A 15,325-nucleotide genomic window follows, 5' to 3' on the forward strand; every position below is an offset into this window, starting at 1 on the left:
GCATGAATGCCTTTACGGGAAATAGTAGTGGTGTCCATAAGAATTAATCTGGGATCCACACTACTACCATGGCAGACGGCCAGCTGAGTGATGTGTGCGGTTTAAACGGCCCCCGCATCCTGCCCGCTTATCTGTAGGTGTTCCGATGTTCGCTCGTCATTCGACTCATCTCGTCTGGCTGTTTTTGTTGCTGTATCCCATCCCGTCTCCATCTCTTCCTCCTCTTCCTCCTCCTCCTCCTCTTCCCCCTCCCCTTCCTCTCCTCACTAAGTTCGATGCGATCGGCTTTGGGCCCTGCCGTGAGTTCTGGGAGCGGGCGACAGCGCTGCTGAACATGGCGTCAGACGGGATGATTTTAACGAACCACGACCACCAAATCCGGGTTGGAGTCTTGACAGGTAAAAGCAAAAATGCCCGCCGGCTCTTTTATATTTCTCTCTTAACCGGCTGTCCAGCCGGACCTTAATGCTCGTCGGCTGTATTTTGCGTGGCGGCGGCGGCGGTTTTCGGTCTCTCGTTGATTTTGCAGCCTCTTGAAGGCGACGCTGATCTAAAGCCTTGCTCCCCACCCCCCATACCGGTATGTATGTACATGCTTCATTACATCCGGTGCTTATGCCATGGAAGCCGTGAATGTGGACTCTGCATTGGTTTGTGACTGCTGGTGTAGATTTCTTGTCGAGCCGTTTTCCCTGATGAAGAAGAAGAGCTCAGTTTATGTATTGAATAATTCATGCCTCTGCTTGTCAGAGCTGAAAATTACAGCTGACCGTGTGTTGTGTGGCTGTAAGAGTCTCACGCTATAGGATGCATTACTGACACTCAGCTGACCACAGCTATCTTAGAAGTGTTGCCCAACGACAGTTGCTGAATGTGGATGTCGTGGTGGTGTGATGATGATGATGAGCGCATCCGTGGCCTTTTAAGAGCAGTGGATGATGTGAGAGATTTTGTGACAATGCGTGTAGATGTTTTGTGAATGACACTGCCGAACGAGAAGTTTATGATGACGGCTCTGGCTCGGTTTGGTTTGGTTTGGTTTGGTTTGGTTTGGCTGAACACACGGGCAAATCCTCCTGACATTCCTCTTAATACAACGCGATGACGGCGCGTCTCTCTGGAAGCGTTATGCGCCTGGATGTATGCGGTTATGAAGCTGGCGGATGGTGTTAGATGTGGTCGCCGCCGGCCTTAATTTCTTTCCTGTGTGTGTCTTTGTGTAGCCTATTGCTTTGTCATTTTTCTGATCGCAATTTTTTTTTTTTTTTTGATTTGAAAATGAGGGAGGAATGTGGTGGTGGTGGGTGGGATGCATGATAAAGGCTATCCAGAGGAATACCCCCTCCCTCTTTTCGTCATCCCTCTCCCACTCTCTCTTCCCTGTCCATCCTGTGCGAGGCTGGGTCGATCAATATTTTATGAAAGCCACGATCACACATACGGTATTCCTCCTGTATGGAAATCCGACACGGAGGAGGTGGTATGCTTTGTATAGCGACGGAGAAACGACTGTGCAGACCCCGCAATGTGCCAGGGAAGCCCCCGCCACTTCAGCACCACAACCAGCCGCCGTCTGCTTCCTCATGCCCGCTGGAGAGCGAGGGCGAGCGCTGTCCGTGGTGCTGAAATCCGGCGTCACTCAAATCAGTGCGGTTCTCATCCTACCACGGTAAATACTGTATCAGATAGATATACACCCAGGGATGCTGAGGAGGTCGAACCCATCCTAAGTCATTTTTTAAAACTCCATCGCTACCTTTGGCTTGACATAACTGTATGATATGGAAATTAGAATATATGTGACAGATAATGGTCACAAACTGATGAGGATTTGGTGTTGGACAGGGAAATAAACATGCGTGCATATTGATTTTTGTTTATGTAGGTGGTTGTTTAGCTTATGTCGATCACTATAGAGATCAGAGTATGCTCATCACTTTTTTACACTGCAGTGTTACCCAGAGCTGTCAATTTCTCCTCAGTCTCCAACTATATCCTGACCGTAGCAACACATTGCTAGTTTGAGCTTGCTGTGCAGTGTTGACAATTCCTACATACATATACCGATGCTAAGATGTACAGAGACACAACCTAGAGGCTTATTTGTGTTTTCCATGTACTTGTGTGTGTGTGTGTAGTAAAGAGGGCTTCTAGTGTCCCAGAAACAAAACATTAAAAAAAAGTAAGGAAAAACAGGGAGGCAATGGTGAAAGGTGGCATTAAGCTGTCATGTGTTACCTGACCTTTAGCCTTTTACGACTCTAATCACTCTAATCAATCATAATCTTATAACGCCGAATATACCTCAGTTTTATATCCATAGGTCTCATGTCGTTAGCTTGCTGTGCTATGTGGCTTGTGTAAGCAGAATGCTAGTGAAGTATGAAGCACTGCTCAGTCTCCCTCCTTGCCAGGGTCAAAGGTCCTCTGTCCACTGATAGATTTAGTCACCAGGGAGCAGATGAGACCTTTACTCACCCTCTTTCATCACTTAGCCCTACATCCCTCTAGACAGGTGACAGAGCCCGGGGGACAGCTCTGTTTAGACCCTGGACCCAGTCCAGGAGGGAGTTGAGGCTGACATGCCCAAGTGTGTATTGGTGCAAGATAAAATATGTATTTTGTGGGATGTTGGAATAAGAGGTGAGGTTTATTTGTGAGAGGAGGGAGCTAGGAAACTTGAAACAGATTAACTTGGGCGAACTGTCATTTGTGAAAGATGTCACACTGGAGTAGGAGTAGATAAAAGCTTTACAAGCTGTGTGCAGCCTATTGCGCTATGTGTTCTGTTTTTCCTGTCAACCACTGTGTGTGTATGTTTGTGTTTGTATATTTTGATGCATGAGTGCTCGGGGCCCAGTTTCTAGCTTTCTGTGTTTTGCCCTGTTCAGCATGAGCTTTCATTGCCCCATGTTTCTCTTTCTGGATCTGCCTTTGGATCTAGTCAGTCAGCTACACACACACCCTTATTTCTGCTAAAATGCATGCCTGCTCTGCTTGATGCATTTGTGTTTGTGTATGCAGAGATACTGTAAGTTACAAAATGATTAATTGTGGGCTCAAGTTTATGATATGCAAAGGACCATACAAACACACACACACACATATTATTACATGCATTTACTTTCACTAGGATAACTTTGTATGCGTAAAATGAATCTACAGCATTTTGTCTTTAAAGGGTCACTAAAGGTATCAGGAAAGTTTGGATATGTTTTTTAAAACTGGCTTTTTCTAGGAAACTCCACCCACGTGATTGTGCAACACACTTCAGATATTTGTGTGCACATATGAACACAGAGTTGGCTGAAATGGTAATTCATGGACTGTTTGTGCATGTGTGCCCTTTGCATGTGACAGTGCTCTGGCTGGGAATCACAGCTTAGCATGGGCCACTGATGTTCTTGCATGTGTGGTTTGATTCACAGCCCATAGAAAGGCCTATTGATGCTGGCTGCTCAGAGCGTTAACTCCAGCCGTTCCTCAAACAAGCATGGACGTACACTCAACACCAAGTTTCCACTGAGCAGCTAGAACAGGAAAGCTCCACTCTGCAACAGACAGCAGACGTTTTCTCTTCTCTCTTTCACTCTTTCTCTTTGTGTCTCCCTTGGTTGTAGCAACTGAGAGAGGCTCAGTGACATGTGGGCAGCTCTCCTAACTTACATGTCTATCAGAAAGACATGAATTCAGGCAGGTTTCCCAAAACAATCATGTTTAGATTGCCCTCGATCCCTTTGTTAAGTAGAATTAATTATGTGTCTACCTTCAAAATGTGTGTTTACATCTGTCTTATGTCTTCTGTTTGGTTTTTTTTTTTTTTTAGAAAAGATCATTTGGTGTAGATCACATGTGTATGTATTCTCCCTTTGCTGTCCTGCGTGGGTTTGCAAACATGCACAGTATGCATTCTCATGTGTGTACTTGTCTGGGTTCAGATGGGATAATAACTATTTAATCTGCTTTTCCACATAATTTAATGTCTGGAGTTTGTCCCAAGCTCACCTTAACAGCTCAGGCACTAAAGAGGCTCACTAGAGAAACAGGAGCCAAGTCAGCGAGAGACGGCCTAGTGTGCCACCTTGACCAAAATTAGGAGAGACATCGTCCTCTGTCGCTGAATGGCATGAGTAGCTGTCAGGTTATGGAAAGGACTCCTCTTACCATCTCCTCTGAATGACTCAAATAACTGTTTACAGTGCAAGTCAAGTGATTTTACAATTAAAGAAAATCTACACTCACTGATACTCTCCAGTGTTTTCAGCATCATCAGGCTGATATTCAGTGTTGGATGTGGTGTAATTTATTGTTTTTGGTGCCCTTCATTTGCCCCAGTCTGCTTTATCTGCTTTTAATCTCTGTGAGAAAATTACTGCATTTCCCAGAATGCCCACTAGTATTCAAGGAATGCATCTTAGCTTTGAGTCTGACATGTTGGTAACTGACTGATAGCAAGAGCTCTGCTATCAGTTCTGCTCAAAACCTTTTAGAAGCTAATATCTCTGTGCTGCTGTTAGTGCTGTTCAATGAGTCTGGGTCACAGGAGGTTTTGACAGCACCTCTCACATTCAGACAAGTTTTGGTGCAGATTTCTACAACAAAAATATTTGCACGACGTTTACATACTGCAGCTTTAAGATCCTTACTCTTGCCGTCTAGTGAAAAGATGTTGTTAACTCAATAATTTGGTGAAATCCATATCTATCTCCATATTTTTCAGGCCAACACTACAGTTAAATCTGGGAGCGACCACTGTATCTGCCATTCTAAACTAAAGAAAAGAACAAAATATAGCTCAGAAGAAAACATCTATAGAACAAGTTTTCCAAATTTTAAGACAAAAAAGACAATGTTCTTTAGTAGAGGGTGTCAAACATTTTTAATAAGTTGACAAAGCAATCAAAGCACTGCCTCAGAAGCATTTATACCCAAAATTGTAGACAAATGTGAGATGATTTTGAACAGCACAGAATGAAAGAGGAGTTTCTTGTTTAAAGATGCTCCTAATCTCACACCATTGAGATTATCAGAGCCTAAATAACCAACCCCCTTGTAGCTGCCAGTCTGTGTTCCCATTAGCATAACAACATTATTATTCCTTCACATTTTCCACTCTGACTCTGAGACAGCCAAACGTAATATCCTGGTGTAGCTGACATCATGACTAGATAACAGAAACACAAAATAGATGTTAATATTTGGTTCACTGGTGATACAAAGATACATGGCTTGGATGGGAATCAAAGAGCCCTAGGCTTGTGTCTACGCACTAGCATGGTTTTATTCCATCTTTGAGCTGCTTTGACCAAACTCTGTGTTCGTCTATGGTTGAATCATCTCTAAGCTGCTACTGGGGTGTTTCCTTGCAATAATATGTGGGCATCTGTTCAACAATATGCTTCTTTGTGAGGGATATACTTGGAACAGAAGAACTAAGCAAGGCAAAGTACATTAACTGGTCATACACCCAGTTCCAGTATTTTAGATTTAGGTTGTTGCCTGCTTCAGCATTGATATATTGGCTTTAAATTGGCTGTACAAATGGGAATATAAGTGATATTATAATCCCCAGGGTCAAAAAGATAACATGGCAACACTGTTAAAGAAAAAATAACCCAAACCTACTGTAGTTTGTTGTTACTTACACTGTAGAAATATATCCAAGCTTTTTGTTTTCATGTGGTCAGATAAGTGTTTGTCTTTCATATGGGTGGGGCTGGTACTGTAGCAACCCTTCTCTTGTTTGTTCTTGTTCTCTCTCTTCATCACGCACACACACACACACACACACATACACACACAGCTGTCACAGTGGACAGGAGTAAGGCAGGTGAAGCACATAATCAGAATAGACAATATGGAACCGGGGACACAAACACAGAATGAAGATTTAAGTCCTCACCTCATTGAAATTATTTTCAGTATCACACCCCTCGCTTCATCTTTCTGCTTTCATAGTCCATGGAAGTAATCTGTCCTTAATGTAAATGGTCTTTAATTGGAATGCAAGTTAGAACAAAAGGCAGACAGCACTTGGCGGACAAGGAGCAGAGTCTCCTCCGCTCTTGTAGGCTCTTGTCAGCTCTCCAGAGAAGAGCTCCGCTGGGGCTGCCTGGAAAGCTATTCCCGGACTGGATGTGTAGGTGTAGGAGAGTTGGTTGGTTCCCACTCCCTCCTGGCCTAAAACAGTGTTACAGTCTGTCATTCATTTGAGGTGATAATCACTGGAGGCTAGCATAGCCAAGAAAGAGGAAGGCTGTGCTTGATATTTCTGGAAGTAAGCAAAAGAGCAAGAGAGATGCTGGTGCTTTTTAGTGTCAGCACTTCTCTTGTTTTGACAGTAAAACAGGCATCGGGCAAACAGCTTGGAGCTATTGTTTTCTATTTTTGTATTAGTGTAAAAGAGGAAAAACTATTCTGAAATGAGTAGTAACACCTTCCAGCAAGCTTGTGATAGGTGGGATGGTAGCTTTGTCCAGCCGCTCAGAGTTTCATGATGCACAAGGTCTCTTTACATCTGAAAAGCTATTAGTAAGTTAAGTGTTATGTAACCATGGATTAACTTCTCCAAAACTGTTGTCAGTGAGGCTTAGAGCAAGAGAAGTCCCTATATTTATGCCATTTTTATGAGGTTTTTACTGCATCTTTAGTTTAGGGAACTTTCAAGGACAAGGTCGGTAATTTTCTATGTTTTTGTTATTTTCTACAAATCCCATAATAATACCCAAAAAGATGGGCCTCACATTTTTCATGAGGAACAAACACTTCAGATTAATAGTTTAAGCACAGATGAATAAGCTAAAGCAGGTTCTGGAGTCACATTTCACAGTGCCTCCACCTAGTGTTGCTGTACAACAGGAAGTGGTGATTCTACATTAAAATAGGATGTTTTTTTCTGTTGCAACATCTGGATGAAGCCATATAATGTGGCGTTTTGGGAAAGGTGAGAGAAATGGACTGGATTTTGTTTGGGCTTTTTTCAGCATCTTTCATTTTTCTTGTTGTTATTAGCTACAGTTGTTGCAAGTTCCTCATTCTAGATGTTTGAAATGAAGTTGTTTTTCCAAAATCACTACATATATTGGGCAAGTTAGCCTTTAATTACACTGCACCTGCTCAGACATTTCAAAGAATGTTTTGCTTTTCAGACAAGACACTTCCTGGTTTTCTTTTAGCTCACTCCAGAGAGACAGCTATTGGGTACCCCCTCGCGATAACCTGTACAAGGAGAGGAGCTGCTGAGTGATGGTGATAGAGACTGTGAAAAAAGGCACAGCAGTGGGTTTTAACTGATGAGTCACTCTTGTTGTCTGGTCATGTGTCTTGGCTTGAGGTGTTAATTAGGGCTGGAGGTACAGAGTGAGTGAAGAATGCAGGAGGACAAAGGAGCGGAGTAAAAAAAAAGAGAGAGAAAAGGAAACAAGTCACTGATTCATCAGTAGTCTTGTGTGCTGCTATGCTGCATCATGCCTTTATCAGTCCTCATTTAGAGGAGTCTGAAACATATACCTCTATCATGTTTCACTTGCCTGTATCTGGGCTGACTGGACACTACTGTCACAGTGGGATTGTCACTGAGGACAGAAGCAAAGGTAGCAATGCTAACAGTCTCAGCATTACAGTGTTACCATTCTTTTTTTAAAGTACTGTATATTAAACCATTTAGAAAGTGAACAAACCTTGAAGTTATGTTATTACACAAATAGTGAATGAATGCAAAAGTTGACCTTTTTGGCTGGTTATCACAGTTTTCTTGACGCGGTGGTCCCCTCTTCCTGAAATGTTTCACCTGGTCACTGTTGCTGTGGAGATAAAACAGTCCAGTAGGAATGAATTAGATGCATGAAGCTTTTTTCCTTAGATATAAATGACAACTTTCTTCCTAATGTGATCGGGTTGTTTTTAGCCGGGGCAGCATGGTTAGATTTGATATGCGTCTGACATGATGATGAAATCAGATTTGTCTTTCCAAATGCAGACTGCTGAACGTATCATTTACAGTATGCTGACATCCTGACAGTAAACATCTTGATTATTGCTGGTCTATGTGTTTGTTATTGTCGGAGCTGCCAGCCATCTGTTTGATTAATGTGTTCCCTGGTTAGATTCACACACAAATCATTGTGGTTCTGTCCAGAAACACTACCTATTTACTGTACAGTTCTCTGTATTTACTAGCGTCTGTGTGCTCCAGTTTGTAGATACCACTGTGTGATTCTATGACTCTTACTGATTATGCACTAGTAAGTGCCTTTAGGAGCGGTTTGATTTGATGTCTTTTTGGTTTGGTAATGGGCTTGTTTGAGATGCACTGCCTCTTGTCTGGAAAGTGGACGGGAGCAAGTGGTATTGAGAAAGAGCTGCAGTCAAGACAGACATTTTAGAACAGTTTAAGCAGCCTTCAGTCTACGGGAAGTCAGGAGCACTCACATCCCATTAGATCTGATCCAGGTTTAATAAAATGGGGGGTTGGACCCTACAAAGGCTACACACCACAGAGGAATTTCAGACTAAAAATTTGACAAGTGGCTTTAATTTTCTGTGTTCTATAGAATAAAACAAAGAATTATAGATGCCAAAATGTCTGACCTCAAGTTCTGATGAAATTGAAAAACACACATCAGATTTCATACTCCAGTTTCTTTATTACTTTTACAATTTTAATGATTTATGTAATTTAATGGCATTCCATTTCACTAGCTTTATCCAAACATCATGTACAAAAATAATTTACTTTCTTGAGAATGCTCCCTTCAAAATTCCACTCTAATGTGTTACATCCTAAGTGTATGTCGGATTTTTAAGGGCTTGCATCGCTAAGAATTAAAATGACTGTACCAAGAGGTGTAGCCAGTGATTTTAGGATGGGGGCCGTGGCCCCCCTGGCCACCTCTTGGGGGTGCCATTGTCTGGACCATCATCAGTGATCTAGGAATCAGAAGCTGATTAGAGGGGAGGCTGAGTAGTGGTGCTGCTCAGATCTTCCATGTAGTATTAAATCAGCTTCACTGCAAAGAGACACGGGGAACTTCATTTATGTCAGCATCACTCAAGTACCCAGTATTTTGTTGTTGTTTGCCAAACGGAGAAAGAGTGGGGTGTAGTTTGAAGAAGTATGAGGTGGAATACAAGGCAAAGAAGAAATATAGCAAACCAGAGTAAAGATATGACAAGTAAACAGGTTTCACAATAAGTGTAACAGTTTCTCCCAAAAAAGGTGCATGGTTGCTCTGAGATGTTCATTCATAGAGTAAAAAAGCTTTAATTTAGGAGGCATTACTCAACACATAATACGATCAGCCATTCATAAGAACAAAGATGAGGGTCTGTACCAGGAAGATGGAAAAGCACTGGTGTAGCTCTGTATGACTTCTGGCCATCACCCTTGGCAATGGCACTTTCACTGCTTCTTGACACATTACCAGGATGTTCATTGGTTTTTCACTTGTTCAGACCTCCTCCGTCCCTTCCCAAGGCCACAAGCCCGGCCATGTCGAGGTGCGATGTGTTGACCAGTGCATGTGACATGTGCTTCTGGGAAGCTCCGTCAGAATAATGTTTCTATTTTTAAAACCTCACATGTAAAAGTGACACATTGAGGATTTTGAAGGGAAAAGTGTCCAAAATCAATGTTACATTTGATGTTGTCAATGAAATTGGCTTTTTCTGTGGTGTTTACTGTTGGAGAGAACGCTGCAAACATAGTCATCGTTAATGGTAATTTGATCAGTTATCGGTTTGCTCGCACATATATATTTATCTCAGTTCCAGAAATAAATTACATATCAATGATAATTAAGATTGAGTGGTACAGGACTTGGAGCTACAGAGATAACTGTAATGTGCTCATTTTCCCCATATCACTTTTTATCTGCTTTTGCCTGTAAGAGTGGAGCATGTACGTGTGAATAATGGAAGAGGCCAGCTCCTTCCTAACGAGGTGTGTTTGAGGCCGACCTCGGCCCGATATACACTATGTGTGTGTGGTCAAGGTGTTCTTCTGTTTCATTATTCACCCTCATGCCTTTCCTGCTTCTATCACAAAACCCTTTCAGATCATGGCACCTGGGAATCAAATGTTAATACACCCCTGCCCACACATATACAGACACTTCACAGCCACAAATGTTCAGGGTGGTTGTATCTCAGGAAGTTGAATGGTTGTCCCCAAACCAGAAGGTTGGTGGTTCGATTCCCATTCTCCCCAGTCCACTTGTCAGGGTCCTTGGGCAAGACATTGAACCCGAAGTTGCTCCTGATGGTCACAGACAGCGCAGCCATCAAACTGATATCATTATCAACACAAGAACCGGTTTGATTGATTTGGCTCAACAGCTTTGTTCTTCATTTATGGTATTACAACAGATATGACTGGTGGTTTTACATTCTCAGCACATGACTGTGTAAAGTACAGTTGGAAGAATGAGTCAGGGAATTTCTCACTCACTTTCCTCTGTTCGGCTTCATCGCCCCACCTCTTCTTGTTTAGTGTGTTTTCTTTTGTTGTGGCAGCTGATTTCTGGAGAGAACTTAGTCTCACTGCCAGTGATTTACTGTTGCTGGTGAAAATATTAGATGAATAGGGCTAAACTATTTGGTCTGGTCCTTGACAAATTACAGTATTTATCTTGGGCCAAGCAGAGTAGTCCTGGGTTGCACGGTTAGAACTAAGATAGAAACATTACATTCTAACTTGGAATGGATGCGCTTTCAGCAATAGATCTCTTTCACCATGGCCAGAATGCTTCACACTATTATTAATCTTAAAGTACCTTTGTTTTTGTATGATCTAATTACTTATTGCAGTGAAATGCACAATTATGACAATAGATTGGCTGTTAACAGTCTTATGGTCACTCCGTTTTCAAAGACTAACTTTATGAAAAAGAAAAATTGGAATAGGTTGCCATTAAATGATCTAAGCAGCAGATTAGTTAGTGAGTTTCTTATATAAAGTTCTTAATTGTGTGACTTTGTTTTTTCTTATCTTGTTTATTTTAACTTAATTCAAATTGCTTAAGTAAAGTTTGTTTAAGAATGTAGTTAGTAGTTGGTTGTGTTACAGTGTGTCTTGAATGCTGTTGTCTTTCTAAATGGTGTAAAGTAACGTCATGAGCGGTGCGGTGGTTAACGCAGTCACCTGACAGCAAGATGGTTTCGTGTTCAAGCCCAGGCTGACCTGGGGCCCTTCTGTGCACCATTTGCATGTTCTCCCTGGGCCTAAGACATGGAGCTTAGGTTGATTGGTGACTCTAAATTGCCTCAGTTGCTACACAGCATCACAGTCAAACCAGTCCTTGAAAAACTCCATGACTGCACTTTTCTCTTGTTTGCCCCTGCAGTGACATGTATGTGTGTGTCAGTGGGATAAGTGATGAGATGTGTAAAATATGGCAAGTGGAGCAGTCTATTAGGCAGCTTCCCCCCTCACCTCCAGGCTTTCCTTCTGTCTCACCCCATACTGAGAGGCTAGGAGAGAGACGTCACAGAGTCTGTTCGTGGTGTGGTGGTGGGTTATACAGTAGATGTACTGAGGGGGAAACGCCCACCATCAAGAAAGAAGAAGAGCTAGAATGCCTCCCTGCATGAACTGCAGCTACCAATGGCCTTGAAAAGGACAAGTTTCCAACTGTGTATGTGTGTGAACATGTGTGAGCTCTGACAGTAGGAAGCTGCAATGTAATTGTTGACACCGTCCAGAGGATTGAATGTAATGAAGGTAGCTGCACACAGGCTGCTTCATTAGTACAGCCGGGCCCGGGGATACTGCTGGTGTATGTGTGTGTGTGCTTGTAAAACTCTGCATCCTGGGAAATAAGCAGAGTCGAGTGGTTCATGCACACACACACACCCACACACACATTAATAAACACATCATCAAGCACTGGCAGCATGTGGAGCATGTTCCTTGTAACAACAATCCATAGGATTCAGTGCGTCTTTCTCAGCAAAGGCTGCTTCTGAAAAACTATTTCTGTGATATAACATACTGTAGCAGTAGTTTGTGTAAAGGGTCTTGTTTGTGTTTATAGGTTTAAGGATGTAGGACTGTAACGGTGATTTCATTGTTCAGTCAGTTATTTCTAAAAGGCCAATTCAGTGCTTGGTCTTAAATGAAATAATAATGAAAATGGCCATCACAATTTGCCAGAGCCCAATAGAATGTCTTCAGATTGATTACTGCTTTGTTCAACCAACTGTGCATAACCCAAAGATATTCCATTATTCTATTATATTAAACAGAGAACTGCCACCAGTTTTCACATTTTATGAACCTGTAACCAACAAATGTTTAGTATTTTTAGTTTATAAAAGGCCTAAGTGTTAATAAAAGTCGACGAGTCAGCTGAACCTGAGGAGGTCAGGGTGGATGGATGGATGGGTCAACAAAACATCTGACTGAGTACTTAGTTTTCTTTTTCCAATTGACAGTGAACACTGTGTTGTGTTTTTAATGCTTGACTACCATAGTTACCTAACCTTAACCACGTTTATTGTCACCAGTCTTAGCACTGTAGTCATTTTAACCCAAACCATGAAGTTGGTTTTGTGCCTAACCTGAACCAAACATGCACAGATAAACCATCCATTTTGTCGAGCACTCGATGTTTAAGTCTTAATGTGGCACAGCTCACCATTAATTCAGACAGAGCACTGAACTCACACTTGTACCAGCTGATGGGCCTCGGCTTCATTCATGCTTTACAGTCACTGACTCATTTATCAGCTATTTGGCAACCACCTGACCAGTAACAGCCAATTACATTCATAGTAACCAGACTCTGCTGAGTATTGTTTTGCTGATACACTTGTGCCAGCGTTTGCCACAGCTCCATGTACCAGCTAACCTAAGTGTAACCAATCTCTATTTTTCCTGGATGAAATTGTCTCTGACCTATTCATATACTGAGGGATACTGCTTCATCTTTTTCAACAAGATTTTTTTTTTTCCATTTTTAACAGTAAACTCCTCTTCCTTAAAAATTGAGGTGTCTTTGATATTTGGATAGCAGTAGCTGGAGCTTCTCTTTGTGTAAGAAGAGTAGAGTCATAGCTGTCCCTTAGCTCAATGCTGCCTAGTTCTGCAGAGTTCCGCTTTGCTTGGTTCCCCTGAAGGATTGTCAACACAATGTTCTAAACACGCAGCTGTGCTGATTGGGCTTTGCCTTTTCAGGAGCATGGCTGGCATGAAATGGGATTTGTGGGCAGAGAGTGGGGACTGGTTGTCGGGAGGGCAGCTGGTGGACCGGACAATACTGAGGCTGCCATCTTTACCACATGCCGACCCTGTGACGATACAGTTTAGATTAACTTTCCACTTGGTGAACAGTGTGTCACCTACAGTGTGGTTGTGTCTCCTGCTCCAGAAATTGGCTTGACACCTCTCGAGATGTGTTTGTCCCAGTCAGGGTTAGGGATGTGGATGTGCATTTGCCTTGTCCATCAAACGACTCCCCTGGTCAGTGTGACCTTTAACTTTGATCAGAAACTCAGCATTCTGAATGACCATCTGGCAGCCTAACCTTGACCTGATTGCATCTGCATCATGACCCCTGACCTCTGACCTTATCTGCAATACTTTAAGCATGGCAAACAAAATGTCATTCAAAAACAAAAAACTAAACTTTTAGCATGACCGAGAAAGTATGTTTTTGTAATGTGGGAGAACTAATCCTGTATTCTTTTTGTAATTTCTTGCAAGCAATATCCAATATAGCAGTAGAGTGCAGACATATACAGATAACCACTGTAGCATCATCATAACCTATGTGCTGCCCTGATAAACCTTTCTCAGTTTCACCACCTGGTACCTATTAAACTATAATGGCTACTATTAGTCAACTGCTCCTACTGTATGTTTTTTTATTTTGCAGACACAATTACTTCAATAGCATGGCTTTTATTATAAACAGCACTAGACAAAGGGCTGAGTTCATGCCTTAAATATATAGAAACACATGCTCAGACAACAGTGTGCATTTAGTTTATGTATGTGTGTAAACAGATGCTGGAAATGCCATGGAGAACTGGGCTGTCGTAAGCCTTCTGGCATCGAAATGTCATGCTACATGGGGAAAATAGATGCGAAACCATGTCCACCCATAGCCACTCACCCGCTCAGCCTTCACATACTACCTACAGATGCATTTATCACGTCTGTTGTCACTACAAACAAGTCTGGTTCTACTCGGAGCCTGTGATTTATGATTAATATTTGCAAGGGGTGTGGTGGATCTTCAAGCTTCTCCAATGGATTGATTTCACTGAACAGAGAAAGCAAAGAAGAGGAAGAAGTTGGGTTGGGGGTGGGCTCGAAAAGGTGGGGGATGATATTTGAGCTGCAGGGACATTCTGGTCATAGCATGGGAAATGAGATGAAGGAGACAAAGTAGAAAGAGGGGGGTGAAGGGAACCATATTCAAGGTCCTCGTATTCCCTGGTGCTGTAAATTGTCACTGGAACTTTTCTCAGTGGCTTCATTAGTTAGTGTCTTTTCAATATTTATGGCTGTGTTAATAAAACATCAATACGTGAGGCCTTTGTGGAGAGCTGCAGGCTGTAGGGTGCTGAAGTCCCTGGCTTTTCGCTGATATGTGGATGATAAAGAGAGGCTCAGGTGAGTGCTATGCAGAGTGGGCTGACTGGGGTGGAACACAAAAAGCATACAGTGGATAGTTTTAGGACAAGCGCTGCAACACAGAGAAAACATTTAGGCCATAGGTAGAGCAGCTGAAAACGATTTTCTGTTTTGATTTAATTATGGTGATTGCTATGTTGAATGTGTGTGTGTGCACGCACACCTGTTATTACTCATTTTGTGAGGACCAAAACCTGTTTACACTCCTGCATTTTGGGGACTTGCCTTTGTTGGGGCCAGATGCTGGTCGACACCTTGTAAATACCTTGAATTTCACAGCAACAGCTTGGTGTAGGGTTAGGGTAAGTCTCCAGAAAATGAATGTAAGTCAGTGAAAAGTCTCCATGAGAGATGAAAACAAATGTGTGTGTGTGTGTGTATTATTGGTTTCTGTACCAGGGTTCTGACTTAAGTACACTGGTATAGGGGGTCACCCCTGCATGTTTTGTTCATTCCAATGGAAAGTGACAGTAGGAGCACACCTCCAGAGCCCAGGTGAACACTCAGGGTCAGCACCATCCTCCTCCCTCTCTCGTTGACTTAAGGCACACATGGCACTGCAATTACCTGTCAAAATGTTCTCTAAGCTCAAGATGGTGTTTAAAATTTTTTTTTTGTTTTAAGCAAGTAGGTTGAGTCCCAGAGATATTCCAGTTGTAATAGTATAACACAGATAAAAGTGAGGGA

General features: G+C 42.4%; 1 protein-coding gene across 5 annotated transcripts in view; it reads left to right on the forward strand.

The window, feature by feature from the left end:
• The first annotated feature begins 256 nt into the window (after positions 1 to 256).
• The window catches only part of gphnb (gephyrin b), a 69,634-nt gene continuing 54,565 nt past the window's right edge, over positions 257 to 15,325 (forward strand). For 4 of the 5 annotated variants that reach the window (XM_020603931.1, XM_020603932.1, XM_020603934.1 and 1 more), the window contains exon 1: positions 258 to 398. In XM_020603931.1, coding sequence (XP_020459587.1) covers positions 335 to 398 — 64 coding nt within the window. In that variant the 5' untranslated portion in view covers positions 258 to 334. Of the gene's footprint in view, positions 399 to 15,325 lie in introns of all 5 variants that reach the window. The other variant, XM_020603936.1, reaches the window with a different exon arrangement.

This window comes from Monopterus albus, unplaced genomic scaffold (assembly GCF_001952655.1).
Source record: "Monopterus albus unplaced genomic scaffold, M_albus_1.0 scaffold63.1, whole genome shotgun sequence".
NCBI classification, from domain to species: Eukaryota; Metazoa; Chordata; class Actinopteri; order Synbranchiformes; family Synbranchidae; genus Monopterus; species Monopterus albus.